Here is a 15540-nt window from a genome sequence, read left to right as displayed (position 1 = left end):
ACAATTTACTCATCTGTAATTGTGAAATTTTGTAATTATGAAGCTTCCACATACTTATACATGTAAATTTTGTCACAATAGCAGAAAGCTATTTCTACTTGCAAATTTTTTATCGCAATTGAGATAGTAATATCGTGGTTCTACTGTTGTTACTTCAGTGTAGAAATACTTGATATGACATAATACAGCCTCATCAATCCCTCTCAGCCAACCCTGTAGGTGATAATATGTAGCTAATGTGCTAATATCTCATTGAATAAAACAGAAGACATCATAAGAAGACAAAATTATTTATGGACATTGAACCAGTTTCAAGAGCACAAGGGCATATGAATTTGCATAAGAGGAAACAAATTTTTCGTAATTAGAAATTTTAAAAAGCAAATGCAAAATTAGATCAGATTGTATTTAAAATCCATTGGCAGTAAAACCCATCATAAAGTGTCATCATCAGGGTTCTACTGTGTACACTGATTGTAAGTTTATCAAGAATAAATAGTTAAAATATAAAAACCAGAGAATTAAAAAGTCAACACAAGCTTCTAAAAGTGAAAGTTCATGGGCCCATTTAGTGGTACCATGAGCTTCCCAGAATTAATATTCAATAATATTTGCTCACAATAGTAGCAAAATACTTTTTATCACATGTGATAAAAGGCACACTAGATTTCCAAAAATGCCAATCTAGTCACACATGGAATTCAACTCCGTCACAATATAGTAAAACCTTTTTAGGCATTCAGATTATTTTTCTTGAAAAGAACCAATAGTTAAAAGGGCATGCAGATATGATATAGTAACAGCAGAATCAAACCGTAAACTTTTAATAAATAAAATTTGTAAAACTTTTTTTAACAATTTTCATCAGAGATGGACAGATATTATACAATATATTGACATCAGTAACTGATATAAAAATTATGTTTTGCCAGATTTAGCCTTAAAATATAGAAATTTGTCAAGCATAAAACCACCAGTTACTTGAAAAATAATCCAAGCATTGGACCATAATATATCCAATTTAATATTGCCATAGAATATAGGAAAAATAAAATGAATCATCAAACTCAAAAACCTCATAGGTAAGTAGACCCCTGCACTTAGGTACTTAGTTAAAGTTATGATAATTGAAATCAATAAAAATAGAAATAATGTCCCTCAAATACTTAATGCCAGACATAAGTACCACACAAAGAATTTTTACCATGCCACAAAATTTATTTTTATAACTTTTTAAACTTATCACTATGCATTAAGACCATCTATCAAGACGGTCTTTCCTTCCTATCTGCAGGAGAGCACATTGGTCAACGTGCAACATCTTGGTATTGTAAATTTTTAGCGTAAAAATTGACCCAAATTGAAAGCCAAATACATGCATAAAAAAACAGCAGCCATAGTATTAATTCTAGTTAAGTACATATGGCACAATGATAGCCTTAATGTCCTGTGGATTTGTGATATGATTTACATACAGAATAATATGCATCCAATACAGGTAACAAGCCTCTTTGAATTTTTGCCAAATATTTAGAACTTATAAGCCCCATCTTGCATAAAAATGATAAGACTGAACTATAAATAATAAAATAAGGCGCATAGTAGCCTAGCACTTGGCTGCTGATTTAGGGGTCCCAGGTTTTGGAAACATCAAATAAAATACTTGAGGTGCAGTGAAATGTATGATCCTGGGAAAGGAGCTGGATCTCTTACTCTATGTGGAATTCACACACCTGTGGCTTAATCATGGGCGAGCTCTCCCATCACCTATCCAAACCAACCTTTGGATTGAATCAATGAATGAGTGAGTCATAGATATAAGCCAGTTCAATGTCTTAAAATTATCTTCAATATCATTCAAAAACTTTACCATCATAAAGAAGAAAATTATAATATAAATTCTTAATAACCGTTCTTCATTCTGAGCAATTTATCACTTGCTTAAAAGTAATAAAAAAATAGCCAGGAATGCATCTATATCCCTTAAGCATGAATCTAACTCTGACTTTAATTAAAGCTAAGGTTACTGAGAGCTACTTACAGTCTTGACCGCAGACTTCATGGCAGGATTAGCCTAGCAACATAAAAATAATGTGCAATTAAAAAATTAATAATGGCTTCAAACGTTATTGAAAGTAAAATTTAAATAAAATCATAGCATTGCACTCCAAAACAACAAGAGTGACAAATTCATTTCCATGCGTGTTTTGAAAAATGGGTGATATCACTCATTACCTTACTCTTCACACTTTTGAAAAAAGCACTTCCCTCTCTTCTCATGGTATATGTCCATTCCTTGTACTGTTGCTTCAACTTTGAACTTGATTTATCAGAATAATTACAAGCCTCAAGCTCAAATTCGTCTGAAAACCCAAGGCCTGCATTCAGCATATCCAGCCTCTCTTCAATGAACTATAAAAGAACAAATTGTGTAACATTAAAACAGGGGATTTTAAATCCTAAAACAGGGAATTGTATATGCAGTGAACTATCAGGGACAAGGTGACAAAGAATTATCTATGATACAAAATTATTTTTTGAAACTTAGTTACAACAAAATCTCAACCAGAAACACCAATACACACTTTTTATTGAGGAAAAAGTACCTTTTCACATAATACCACTCTTTCCATGTACAAGGAGCAATAAAAGACATATGGAATTTCACAAATCACAAAGAATATAAGTGGGGTTATGGTGTAAAGTGTAAATATTGAGGTTGAATTTTAAGGAACACCCAACAATAATAAATGATACACATATTTTATCAACTATTTCTATCAGTTATTAGCATATGCCTATTGTACAAGACAAAACCTTTATAATTAAGATGTAGTTTAGTGAAATAATCCAAAGCAATACACCATGACATCTTTGACAATTCATAACACAAATTTAACTGGATTCTGCAGCAAATTAAATAAATGGATTACAACCAACACAGAGGTTTTTTCAAGAACAAAAGCTTTCTATTTCCACTACATACTACTAATATCTCAAAAGAGCGAAAATTCAGCCGTAGGTGAATTAATTTCATTAAAGCTATACTTTTACAATGAATTAAACACAAACTTGGTATTTCCCACACTTTTCACTTTTTACATTATCACACCTGGTTTCAATGCATCAGTGTCATTTACAAGACGGAGACATTATTATTTCAAACCCCTGGAAAATGTAACAAACACAATGAAATAAATCAACTTCAAGTAAAAAAATATTGGATTAGCTAAGTTTGTATTTTATTCATTAAAAAACTAACTTTACGGAAATTGAATACTCATACAAGTATTTAGCACTAGTGATAGTGAAGGAATTTGAAAATTTTAATCAAACACAATCAAATCCAGGGATATGATATTTGAACAAATTCAAGGAAAAGAGATTACACCTCGTCATATCCACTGATTTGAGATATTATTAAATCCAAGGATATCAAATCCATTGTATCATCTATTGCATTATCTTTTACCTTCCATACTTTTAATTTTTACATATATTATGCTAAAATAACACCCACACAACTACTTACAGTTAATGTACACAATAGGACTCATGTAATACCTTAATGAGGCTGCAAGTCGGCAACAAGTATAGGAAAGTAATAAATAATCATAGAATACTAGAAAATAAACACTAAAATCTATGAGAACAGTATACTCCCTATCATTAGAGATCCATGAAATTCACAAGATGCGATAACACGAAATAACGTGAAAAAACACGAAATAACACGAAATCGGTACCTAAATAAAAACAAAATTTTGCCTAGTTTGCAAATTTTCAGTGAATTAGCGAAACTATCACATCTAATGAATCATAATCTATTAAAGCTTAAGCCTTCATTGTTTAACACTGCTGACGTTCATTCAATCTCTCTCATTACAATTCCAAAGTCAATGGGCTTGTTTTGTCTCGCGCATGTTGCATTTGAAAAATATCGCGCTCTGTAGTGATGTCAGCGCCGGAATTTGCCATTAAATTTATCACAGCCTCTCTCTTTGATTCACATTTATAAACCCTGAAATCCTCCGGAATATCTGCAATGATGCGCTCTCTCTCCTGAAGTTTTAGATGTTCGGAATCAATAAAGTGCTGCAAGAAATTTTACGTGGCTGCGAAAGAGCATAGACTTAAGCTCACGTGCCCGGCACGCGTATAAGCCGAGCAGTAATTCTGTTTCCTTCATTGGATAGGGTATTAATAATCTTTATTTAAGCCAAGTGCTATCTGCTAGCAGGGTACTCTGCTACCGGCTAGCAGCCTGCATTGTAGCGGCGCTCCTAGCCCCACACCAAAGTGGCTTCACTCAGTTGCAGCCGGAACCAGAATGACGTCAGCAGGCTTTTCCCAGCATTCATACTTTGCCGTCGCGTTTTCGTGCGCTGGAAAATATATACTTTTCATTTAATCGCGAAAAATAGCTATCGTCATTTAAAAATCTATAAGCATGAAATACGTACTCTAGGAGTAATAATATTTCGATTATGGCATTTAAAAAAAATAGGAAACCATCCTATTATCACTGTGGCCTCACATGCAGTTGATACAATGGATCATGAGATTTTTGTCACACTTATGTATGAATGGTCCCAAGATCTCATAATTATGTCCCAGCTTTCACAATGTAGATATTGATTTTTGCTGACATGCAGGTGTAGACTCACTTGACAATTAATAATTTGCAACCTGGGAGTAGTTGATCTTCTACAGTTAAGCCAAATGCTTTCTGAACCTCGCTTCGAGATGAAAAAAATTGTAAATGTAGACACAGAGAACTTAAATGAGTAGCTTGATAGAGATGAAAATGAGTCAGGCTTTTCATTTAGGATGGATAAGGATATTATTGCAGAAAGGATTCTAGGCTTCTCCACTGGGTAATTGGTTCCATCTCTGACTACGTTTTGCTCTTGCAGGGTTTGCTTTGCACTCTAACTAAATTATAAAATTTTTAAAATTAAAAAAAGTTTTTTCCAGATTTTCACGGTCTAAATTTCACCAAATTCACGGTCTTTAGATAAGCAATTTTAGGAAGAAATACTGATCATGTAACAATAACCGGCTGCACGTTAACTAAAAATTTAACAAACGCAATAGACGCCGTGAATGCAAACACAGCAGTGAAAGTGCTATCTCTTATGATGTCGCTAATCGTTTCCAAAATTTAGAGCAGGCTAAAGGTTGTGAATGGGAAAATGGAGGGTGGCAAAGTGAATTTTTTGCCAGGATCAATGAACACTTTGGTAACCAGTCTTCCAATCACAGGCTTAACGTGTATCGTCATGGCACATGGACCAATAATTGTGCTTCGATTATACGTGAGCAGATAAATACGTGGACAGTGTCTGCGAGTGACTGACCTTGAAATAATGATCGACATAATCATTTTTCTTTTGATCTGTCAATCGTAGACCTACAATCAAGTTTGTGAGGTTTTTAAGGTTTTACGATGAAATTCACCGCTATTTCCAGTTTTTTTTCACAGTAGATGACATTCATGGCTTTAAGGTTTTCACGGTTGAGTGAGAACCCTGTCTTGATTCGCCGGGAAAGATCTAAGATCTTAAAATTATGAACACTACTATGTACTTATAAAATTATGAACACTACAAGAAATACAAGCAAAGGTTTGGATTATCTGTGTTTTAAAGTCATCTGTGCTGCCTCTTTCCATCATTTGCCTGGATAATCCGGAGTTTACTGTATGTACTTATATGATGCGAAGCCTGGAGCCATTACATGCAAAACTCACCTGTTGAAAAATTTGGAGCTGTAACATCTTGCGTAGAAATGGTTTCATATTTGCCGGCCTTGATTCAACAAATGCTTCCGCATTGAATGAGATTTTTTCCCCTTGGTGGAAATGCAAAGCATCCCGGTAACCTCCAATTAGCTGTACCAGTGTGCGAAGGAATGCCCTACTGATACCATCCCCAATCAGAGCTGCCCTATTTCGCAACTGTCTCCTTAAGCTGCTGACCTGTGAGTATGTCACACCAAAAGAAATAAACAATTGAATAATTACCAGTTACCATTAATTAATAATTTGACTATTCCAATAAGAATGCACAGTCTGAATATCTAATCTTGCAAATAATACTGCAGAAAATAAGAAATGTGTACTGTATTAGATACAGATATTTTTTGTTGCCTCTTCATTGCATTTTTACTAGGGATGGGTCGAATAGTAGATTTCTCGAATTCGAATATCGAATTCGAATATCAAATCATTGCTCGAATATTCGAATACCTCGAATTTCGAATACCTCGAATACTAAACGATGAATGTGAAAATGTTTGACTAGGTCGCTTATGCAGCAGGAAACCCAAGATTTTGGCGAGTAATTGTGACTGCCTTTAAAGGATTCAAACAGGAATTTAGCTGATTAATGGAATATTTTAATTTTATATAAACAATAGGGTAGTTTCCTTCATTAAAGAAAATGAAAGGCATTGATTGTGATTTGTTACCCACCATTGGTGTATTCATAATATACAAATTATTTGGTTCTAGAAATACCGGTTTAGACCAATGGCAATGGCCAATTTTATCCTCATTTGAAAAAGGCCAGATTGGCACCCATGTAATGCCACTCCAGTTGACATCACAGGGACCTATTTTCTACACGAGAGGATAGGAGTTTACATCGTCTAAGGTTACCAATGCATGCATGAGGCACAAAGATCAGGGAAACATGTCTTAATAATCACTTATTAAAACTGGCTGTGGTCGGAAAGTTTTCTTCGCTTGATAAGGTATTAATAATCCTTATTTTAGCCAAGCGCTACCAGCTAGCATGGTACTCGGCTACCTGCTAGCATCCTGCGTCGTGTTAGCGCTCAGAGCCTCACCCCAAGGTCACCTCACTCGCGGCAGCGGGAAGCAGAACGACGTCACGCGGAGTTTTTCCCGGCATTCATACTTACCCGTCGCATTTTCGCGCGCTTGAAAATTTTCACTTTTAATTTAATCGCGAAAAATAGATATCGTCTTATAAAAATCTAGAATCGTTAAATACGTACTCCAGGAGTATTAATATTTCGATTGAGGCTATAAAAAATAATAGGAGAGCACCGCATTTGAGCATTACGCCAAAATGCTAAGCCTCCGTCGTATTTCTTCGTCTTTCCGGCATTTATTTTCCTGCGTAAAATGCTTAAATAAAGTCAGAAATATGTCGTGTTTGGTCTTATTCTTTTTTAAATTACGCGCTTATTACTAATATTTCAATCTAATAAAAGCGTAATATCAATAGCCGAAAGTCATTGTTAGACAACTTTTGGGCTAGTAGATGACTCATGCAGCAGTTGACCTCCAGAAATGGGGAACTTCGAAGCAGGTAAGCAGAAAAAGGCCAGTGGGTGAGTAGAGGGGGGGCGTGAGACACGTTTTTATTGTTCTCGTGAAACTTGATATTTTTTTCGAAGCTAAGGTCTTCGTAATACGATCCCTGCGTGAGCTGGGACCTTTTGTTTGATTTCGGAGAAGAGGAAATCGTCGGAGGGGGTGGGGCGAACGCTGAATGGAGGGGGATAGCAGATCGTGGGAAATGCGCCAATGTCACTATCCCACGGCACTGATGAGTTCCTCCATATGGTAGTTTCATCTCCTGGGGAAGAAGGGTGAAACGCTATTCTTATTTTCCGGTAACTTGATATTTTTTTCGAAGCTGAGGTCTTCGTAATACGATCCCTGGGCAAGCCGGGACCTTTTGTTTGATTTCGGAGAAGAGGAAATCGTCGGAGGGGGTGGGGCGAACGCTGAATTGAGGTGGATAGCGGATCGTGGGAAATGCGCCAATGTCACTATCCCACGGCACTGAGCTTCTCCTGATGGGGGACACCTGGGATTTTCGGATTTTTTTCACCCGATCAATTTCGGTTCCCCACGTTGAACTCTATTCACCGCTCTAACCCGCGAATTTGATGTAGTTCGTCAGCTTGCCTAAACGGCGCTGCATGCACTGAACGACTAGAGTTCTCCTCATTTTTTCGAGTCAACTACCAACGACGTGCGAGCGACAGTGTATGACGCGAAATTAAAAGTATTCGAGGTATTCGAGACGGCACCTTTGGCATAAATATTCGAGATCTCGAATATCGAATACTTTCTAGTATTCGAGGTATTCGAGTATTCGCGGATACTATTCGCACATCTCTAATTTTTACATAGAAATTACTTTATAAATATCGAGTCTAAGTCATCATGAATCTTTACAATTCAAGGAAAGTTGTTGATTTATAATTCATATTTTACACATTTTCTCATTTCATTACTTTCACATTTTCACATAATATAATTTTAGACATATACCAGCAAATGGTATCGCATTCTTTGATTAGTGAAATTGATTTCTACTTTAGTAATGAAAGGCTTCATGAAATAAAGAGAATTCAAATACAGTAACCACCAACAGAAAATATTAACATTAATATATCAGAAAATTATGTGTTGGGGTAGTGTACCACCAATATTGAAAAATGGAATTTTCCCATTAAATTTTATTGTTTTTTAACATATAAAATATCACAAGGCTTATTGCAACTTGTTAAAAATAGGCACATTGAGAGTTACCTTATGTGCATCGTGGAGAAAATTTCTAAGGAGGTTAATGCAGTAGAATCTATTATTGCATTTATTTTTTAGCTGCAACTGAAATAGGTAGTTCAGGGGACATTTGCCCACAATTGTAGGAGTATGCATTGATGAATAGTTTTTACACAAACAATGAAAAACAACAATCATAATTTTGTGTTGGTCTCAGACATTATTTCATGGAAATAATGTGTATGACCAAAATGTCAGGGGGTGTTTAGGCTGCTACCTGCCTGGTTGCTGTTAACTCGTTGATTTGATATGAACAGAATCATACTTACCACATCAGGAGGAAAACTTTCCAAGTCTTGAAATGGGGTTGTAACCTTATTGTTATCCGCATCAAGAATAACAACATCACCAAGATCAGACATCCTTGCTCTCTGTCAAAATAAAAAAATTCACCCATAAGATCTGCCCTCACCTGAGTCACAAAATGGAGGTCACAAAAAATAAAACTAAATAAAGACATGTCCTCTAAGGTTGGAATTCCAGACTCATCATGCGGAGCAAAAACAAGAAACACACAAAAAATAATTAAAAGCTGATTACACTACACATCGGTGAGTAACAACAGGTAAATGCATTACTAAACAACTCATGGCAGAAGAAAATATTAGAGCATTCTCTATAGATTCTGGTTACCATCATGATAACTTTCCATAGAATGACAATGACGGATTAGAAGGCTATACATTTGTACTTACTTTCAAAATAGGCTCAGGCACTCCAATTAAATATGGCATTGGTGCAAGGAGGTAATCCATGAGAGCTAACGGCAAAACAGGTATGAAGATATGTTGCCAATTCATAGGGTAAATGATTGCATTAGCTGCTTGAACGCAAGCACTTAACCTATAGAGCTTGGATGAAGTGAAGATAATACGACGCTCGTAAAGCATGGATGCAAATACAATCATCATGTTATGTCCGTCCACAGCATTGTAATACTCAGTGAGGTTTCTCTGAAATTAATAATTCAAGCAGTACATTAATATGAACTTCTAGAAAACAAGGCTACAGAAATATGTCAACTCTACCACAATACAGATATAATATCAATAGAAAAATTCTATCATATGTATGTAATATGCAATAGATTTCACCAAATCAATGGGAGTTTCTTACATTTTGTGGAATACTAGGGAGGCGAAACAGATCTGGACATTGGCAGACAAAGGTCTGAAATAAATTGATACAAAACAGGAAAATAGCATTAGAAAGGAAAATATTAAAATATGATAAACTAATAAGATTACCAAAATCTAGTGACAACTTCTGAATTATGGTCATATTTGTTGAAAAATTTAATTGAAAGAATTTTTAAACAATATTTGAAAAGGCCTCTAGAGAAGACTATTTCGATTAATAAACAAGGAATCACTTCCTACTGAAGTGATAAAGACTTTCTCATAATATCATTTATGAATGAGTTAATATAAAAATATGTAAAGGTCTGTTAACAAGGTACATTGACCTGTATGAGTTAATGTCTAAATGTATGAATGAGAGAATAAGCACGAAAATGCACTGTGCAACCACCGTACTTGTGCGAATGCATGTACAGAAAAAAGAACCTGTTCTAATTTGGTTCATGCATTTGCACGTGTTCCGTTCCGGTCCACAAAAATCATTCATGCAAACAGATATTAACTCGTATGTGTACATGTATCGTGTAAACAGGCCTTAATATATTAGAGGTATTAAACGAAAACTTAACTATTAACATCACTTAAATTAGCATAATTAACATATATCAGATAGGACAGCTAAATTGGTAAAATGAATACAATTTTAAAACCCACCTTCGAAAATGAGAATGAATAGTGAAACAGCAATAGGAATAAAGCATTCAGTTAAAATAAAACCATACAATATGAAATGGTAGTTAACATCTGCAGCAGCAAAAAAGCTTAACAACACTAATGGAATCATTGTGACAGGCCACTTACATTAAGTCCATTGTTAAATGGTATTTGTAGAGGAGCTCCCGGTTCTGGGGGATGACTATGATATACGTTACTTAGGAAGTTCCATAAGTCCCCATGCTCTGAGTTGTGCGTCAAATCTGCTATATGGTTTAGTAACCTGTAATGGTAATTAATTTCACTGTAGGAAATCCGCTCCATGTATTCAGAGGGCCAATTAACCCCAGAAAAAGTAGATTAGTGATATAAATTTTCTACTTATGTACTTGTAAAACGTCTCGTGCCACGGCAGATAACTTAGGACAACTATTGCTGTTTCCGTTTTCGAGTCATGGCGGCAAAACCCAAATGTCCATTTTGAGTCAATACTTGTCAACACAAATGAGAAGTGTTGGACTGAATTACTGGAATTGAAAACAGGCGAAGTTAAAAGTGAAGAGCATTGAAAAGTAATATTATTTTTAGAGTGCTCACATAAGCTCAGAATGCTGACCTGGATTTCATTTAACAAACTTAAACAGACATCAAAGACATGCAAAGAACTTGCAGGTTAAGGTCGACATGGTACAGGGGAGAAAGTGGGATTGGAATGGAAAATAATGCTCACTTTTGGAATTCGCAAGGATACACAAATTTAGGAACGGATTTTAACACTTCCTCATCCTTGTAGCTGTCAGGGAACTTTCTAATAACCCAGGATTCTTTGTCCGGAGGTTGAGGCCCAACAACTTCACAAAAACACTCGAACAAATGCGTAACATTTTCCCTGGAAATGATTCAAATTCATCACCTGATTAACACTCATCTCTCCAGAATTCGCGACCTCATAATTGTAAACATTGGCTGAGGAGCTAGTGACGTTCTACAGTCGTCAAAGAATTTTAACATTGTAAACTGACTGTTGTATCTCAAGTCACTCGAAATACCTGATCCTGGATCCCATCATCCTTCCAAATATTTAGAGTGCATCATCTTCGGTGCTGCTATTTTGCAATCCTAAAGAGGAACGATAACTGTCAGCTCCACTTCCTGCAACAACAGATCGTTTCAGGGCCATTCGCCTCCCCCATAGGCGTTATACATCCCAAGAATTAAATAAATGAAAGTTGAAATCGTGATGTAGGGCGATAAGAACGACCAATCACAATAGAGGGTAAAAACAATTGCTTAACGTAAGCGTCAAATATTCAAAGTTAATCTTTGTTCAAAGTTTTCTTTTGAGTTGTGTTCGTGTTGTTTACAGTTATAGGAGCAGTTTCGGGTTAAAATATTTTATCTCGTTTAAGTGTACAGCGATTACTTTATTTATATAGCGTTAGTATATGAGTTAACAAGATCTGAGAAAGGAGCGAGAATTTATTGATAGATTTTCGGCTTTTGGTTTCAACTTGCAATGTTTATGGGTTTCTGCAAACTTGAAGAAGATAACTGATATAGACTGTAAAACGTCATATTGCTAATTCGCCATTTTTATTGAGTGTCCCGGTGGAATTTAGCGAAGAAGTGTATTTTAATTTCGGAGGTGCTCCAATCTTTCATTAGGTATTGAGAATACTCCACACAGTAAATTTGTGTCTTCTTTCATTATTTGGGCAATGTATGGCCAAATACTTGTCAAATTGATAATTCATTCAATTTTTTTGTTTTCAGATCTCAATTTTCCTTAATTCCTTTGGTTAGAGCCCGTTGAAAAAAAAACTGACACCTCAGGGACAAAAGATACGAGTGCTTCCAATGGCAACAGTTAGCTCAGGTGGTTTACAAAATCGAAAGACATTCAAGGAATTGCCAATTTTTGTGGTAGAGAACCACCACGATGTCTTACCTTTTATCTACCGTTGCATTGGGTCTAAACACTTGCCGTTTGAAGGAAACGCAATTGTACATCTAGATTCTCACCCTGACATGCTTATTCCCAAAGGTATGCCCGCTGAAACAGTGTGGGACAAGTATGCACTTTTTGATGCTATAAGTATTGAAAATTGGATGTTACCGGCTGCCTACGCCGGTCACTTCACTAAATTAGTATGGGTTAAGCCTCCGTGGGCCAATCAAATGGATGATGGACGTTCAGAATTCTACATTGGCGAAAGCATAAACACTGGTGAAATTAGACTGACCTCAGAGAAAACTTATTTTGTTAGTGAGGGTCTTTGGTGTTCCAGTAAAGACTTGAAGAATCCGCGTAAAATAAATCTGGAAGTGATAACTATGGGTAGGGGTCTAGAAGGAGGTGACGGCGACAAAGAGGAAAAAGACATTGATACTGATGAGCTTGGTCGTTGTTTATCAAATTACATTTCTACGGACAACTTTTCTTATGTTCTTGATATTGACTTAGACTTCTTTTCCACTAGAGATCCATTTAGAGGACTGTATCCAAAAGCAGATATACACAAGGATTTACAGGAGCTATATTATTATAAACCTGTGTGTAGTAAAGATGAAAACATTCTTATGGAAGCAGTTGAGAAGCGGCGTGCCCAACTTGAAGAACTAGAAAAAATTTTCCTTCACTTACAGAAAAACCGGGACCTTATAGGCCTACAGGATTCTGAACGATTGAGGTCTGTTAAAAAAATAGTGGAAAAGGTCCAAGCATGTTATCCTGATATGTCTGATGCTGGAAGTGAAAAGGGAGTGAGCAGTTTTACTAGCGATGCTACCCAGCAAGAATCTCAAGAGGACAAAGTGCTGTCCGAAGATGTTCATATCAGCGAGAACCAGAAAGAGTCAAAACTTATTTCAAGCAATGGCCACCTGGTGAGTATCCCTGTGGATTGGGAACTAGTTCATGATGCTGGTTGCACAATGGATGAATCAGGTCTACCACATCATCCCTCTACAAGAACTCTTATCACAAAAATGGTTGAGAACTGTTTTACCAAGCTTCTAAAAACTCTTCCCGTACCACCTACGGTCATCACAATATCTAGATCTAGTGAGGATAACTATTGTCCTCCAGAAGATGTTGATTTTGTGCAAGAAAAAGTTTTAAACGTGTTGAGGAGTCATTACTCCCCAACAAAGCTTACTCTAAATTACTTGGATGGTGAAGAAGTATGAAACTCAGGGTACATTATTTGAATGTTATTCATGTTTTTTTATTTGAGACAAAATGCTTTGGTAACCTTAAAGTAAAGATATCTCAAATTGATAACTATTGCATTCATTACTAATTGGTATGCAAAATAAGGCCTGTCATTCCCATAGGCAGGCTGTCTGGGGCCTATTCCAACCCATCCAATTCTAATCTTGTTTAAAAAAAGCCTATGTGGTGTAGGTAGGCATAGAGAATTCCCAGTCACTTTGTTCAAGGCTAGAAGGCTTGGACAATAATGGCATGTACCTTTATTTATTGGTTTGAATTGGAAAGAAGAATGTGGCCGGAGAGCCCAATAGCTTTATGAGTCATTCGCTTTAAATGATTTAACTTCTCTAAACTATTAATTTTAAAAGTATTTTTGAAGTGGAACTGCAAAACTGTGCTGCAAATCAGCCTTATCTTTCCTATAGGTTTTATATTCACCTAAAAGACAATAGGATGATTTCCTATTATTTCTTTATTGCCTAAATCAAAAGATTATTACTCCTGGAGTACATATTTCACACTTTTATATTTTTAAATGACGATATCTATTTTTTGTGATTAAATGGAAACTGAAAATTTTCAAGTACGCGAAAACGCGATGGCTAGGTATTAAAGCTGGAAAAAGCCGGTGTGATGTGTGGCTGCTGCTGCGTGAGGCCACCTGAGTACGAGGCTATGAATGCCGCTACAATGCAGGCTGCTTGCTGCTGAGCATGCCAGTAGCGTAGAGTACCCTGCTAGCAGGTAGCGCTTGGCATAAATAAGGATTATTAATACCCTATCCAACGAAGGAAACTTTCCGACCATAGTCACTTTTAATAGGTGATTATTAAGAGATGTTTCCCTGAACTCTGTGCCTCATGCATGCATTGGTAATCTCAGACGATGTAAAACTCCTGACTACTCGTACAGCATCTAGGTCACTGGAGTGGCATCACATGGGCACTAATCTGGTCTTTTTCAAATGAGGTTAAAATTGACCATTAACATTCGTCTAAACTGGGATTTCTAAAAGCAAATGATTTATAAATAATGAATACACTAATGGTGGGTAACAAATTGCAATTAATGCCTTCTGTTTTCTTTGATGAAGGAAACTATTGGCAAGGCAGAAGTGATTAGAGAAGATCTGAAGGGTTTACACCCCCCAAAATGCTAGGTAGATACAGGCGGCAGAAGGGCTACCCATATGCGAGGTGTATGTCTGAATGGCATAAGTTGCACCATAGAAACTTTTTTGGGGGAATAAAGAGTTTATGAGGTCTTATTGAGTGCGTATGGTATGAGGGGGGAATGTGCCATCAGCATTGCAAAGGATGGACATCCCTGGTTGCAAGCATTTTCTTTTTTCTCCCCCTGAATTTTCAAGTTACAGCTATGACAGTTGGACATTTATATTTTGGGTCATTATGCTGAATTTTGTTAACATATTGAGCAATTGTGTCCCTTCATTTGATTAGATGTTTCAATTAAATATTTTTTCTTTAAATTATATTTTCTGTAATCCCCCTTAAACAAATCCCCTTCATAACATAATAGCACGCGCTGCTCCACAGAATACACTCGTGTAAACCAGCCACATAAGATGAGCCCATTTGTCTATTCTGTCCAACCAGTAATTGCTTTTGGGGTTAGGCCAGGCCTGACAAAATAATTGGGAGAAACTGGATTTTCCCTTTTCCAAATTAATTATAAAATCTGACTCATTAATAAATTCAGAGGGTGAAATGAAAAGATGTGATTTCTCCACCGCATAATTGTCAAGTAATAGAATTGAAACACATAATTGATCACACTTCTCTTGGCTGGTTTTAAAGGGAAAATTTGCATGCATATTCCTTTCCTTCTCCATGTGCATTGTCAAATGGCTTAAGGTAATATTTTTATTTACTTGACTTAATGCCTTTATTCCCTTGGGGGACTTA

General features: G+C 36.1%; 2 protein-coding genes across 6 annotated transcripts in view; one reads left to right on the top strand and one right to left on the bottom strand.

Moving 5' to 3' along the window:
• LOC124167299 (DENN domain-containing protein 1A-like) overlaps positions 1 to 11624 on the bottom strand; it is a 40752-nt gene extending 29128 nt beyond the window's left edge. For 4 of the 5 annotated variants that reach the window (XM_046545244.1, XM_046545245.1, XM_046545247.1 and 1 more), the window contains exons 1-10: positions 11451 to 11624; positions 11132 to 11290; positions 10791 to 10928; positions 10549 to 10684; positions 9725 to 9778; positions 9304 to 9561; positions 8878 to 8979; positions 5753 to 5980; positions 2236 to 2412; positions 2042 to 2074 (exon numbers count right to left, since the gene is read on the bottom strand). In XM_046545244.1, coding sequence (XP_046401200.1) covers positions 2042 to 2074; positions 2236 to 2412; positions 5753 to 5980; positions 8878 to 8979; positions 9304 to 9561; positions 9725 to 9778; positions 10549 to 10684; positions 10791 to 10928; positions 11132 to 11290; positions 11451 to 11470 — 1305 coding nt within the window. In that variant the 5' untranslated portion in view covers positions 11471 to 11624. Of the gene's footprint in view, positions 1 to 2041; positions 2075 to 2235; positions 2413 to 5752; positions 5981 to 8877; positions 8980 to 9303; positions 9562 to 9724; positions 9779 to 10548; positions 10685 to 10790; positions 10929 to 11017; positions 11096 to 11131; positions 11291 to 11450 lie in introns of those variants that run through there. The other variant, XM_046545246.1, reaches the window with a different exon arrangement.
• A 109-nt stretch (positions 11625 to 11733) lies between these two features.
• Positions 11734 to 13679, top strand: LOC124167298 (UPF0489 protein C5orf22 homolog). The gene is made up of 2 exons (XM_046545243.1): positions 11734 to 12066; positions 12175 to 13679. Exon 2 carries the CDS (start codon positions 12259 to 12261, stop codon positions 13588 to 13590), a length of 1332 nt encoding a protein of 443 aa, XP_046401199.1. The 5' UTR covers positions 11734 to 12066; positions 12175 to 12258; the 3' UTR covers positions 13591 to 13679.
• The last annotated feature ends 1861 nt before the right edge of the window (positions 13680 to 15540 follow it).

Source organism: Ischnura elegans, chromosome 10 (assembly GCF_921293095.1).
Source record: "Ischnura elegans chromosome 10, ioIscEleg1.1, whole genome shotgun sequence".
NCBI lineage: Eukaryota > Metazoa > Arthropoda > Insecta > Odonata > Coenagrionidae > Ischnura > Ischnura elegans.
The sequence above is the reverse complement of the archived record's forward strand: the minus strand, read 5'-3'. Positions and strand labels throughout refer to the sequence as shown.

Bases quoted from the DNA above. Each gene is read 5' to 3' on its own strand.
- LOC124167298 (XM_046545243.1), top strand. From the start codon at position 12,259: ATGGCAACAGTTAGCTCAGGTGGTTTACAAAATCGAAAGACATTCAAG.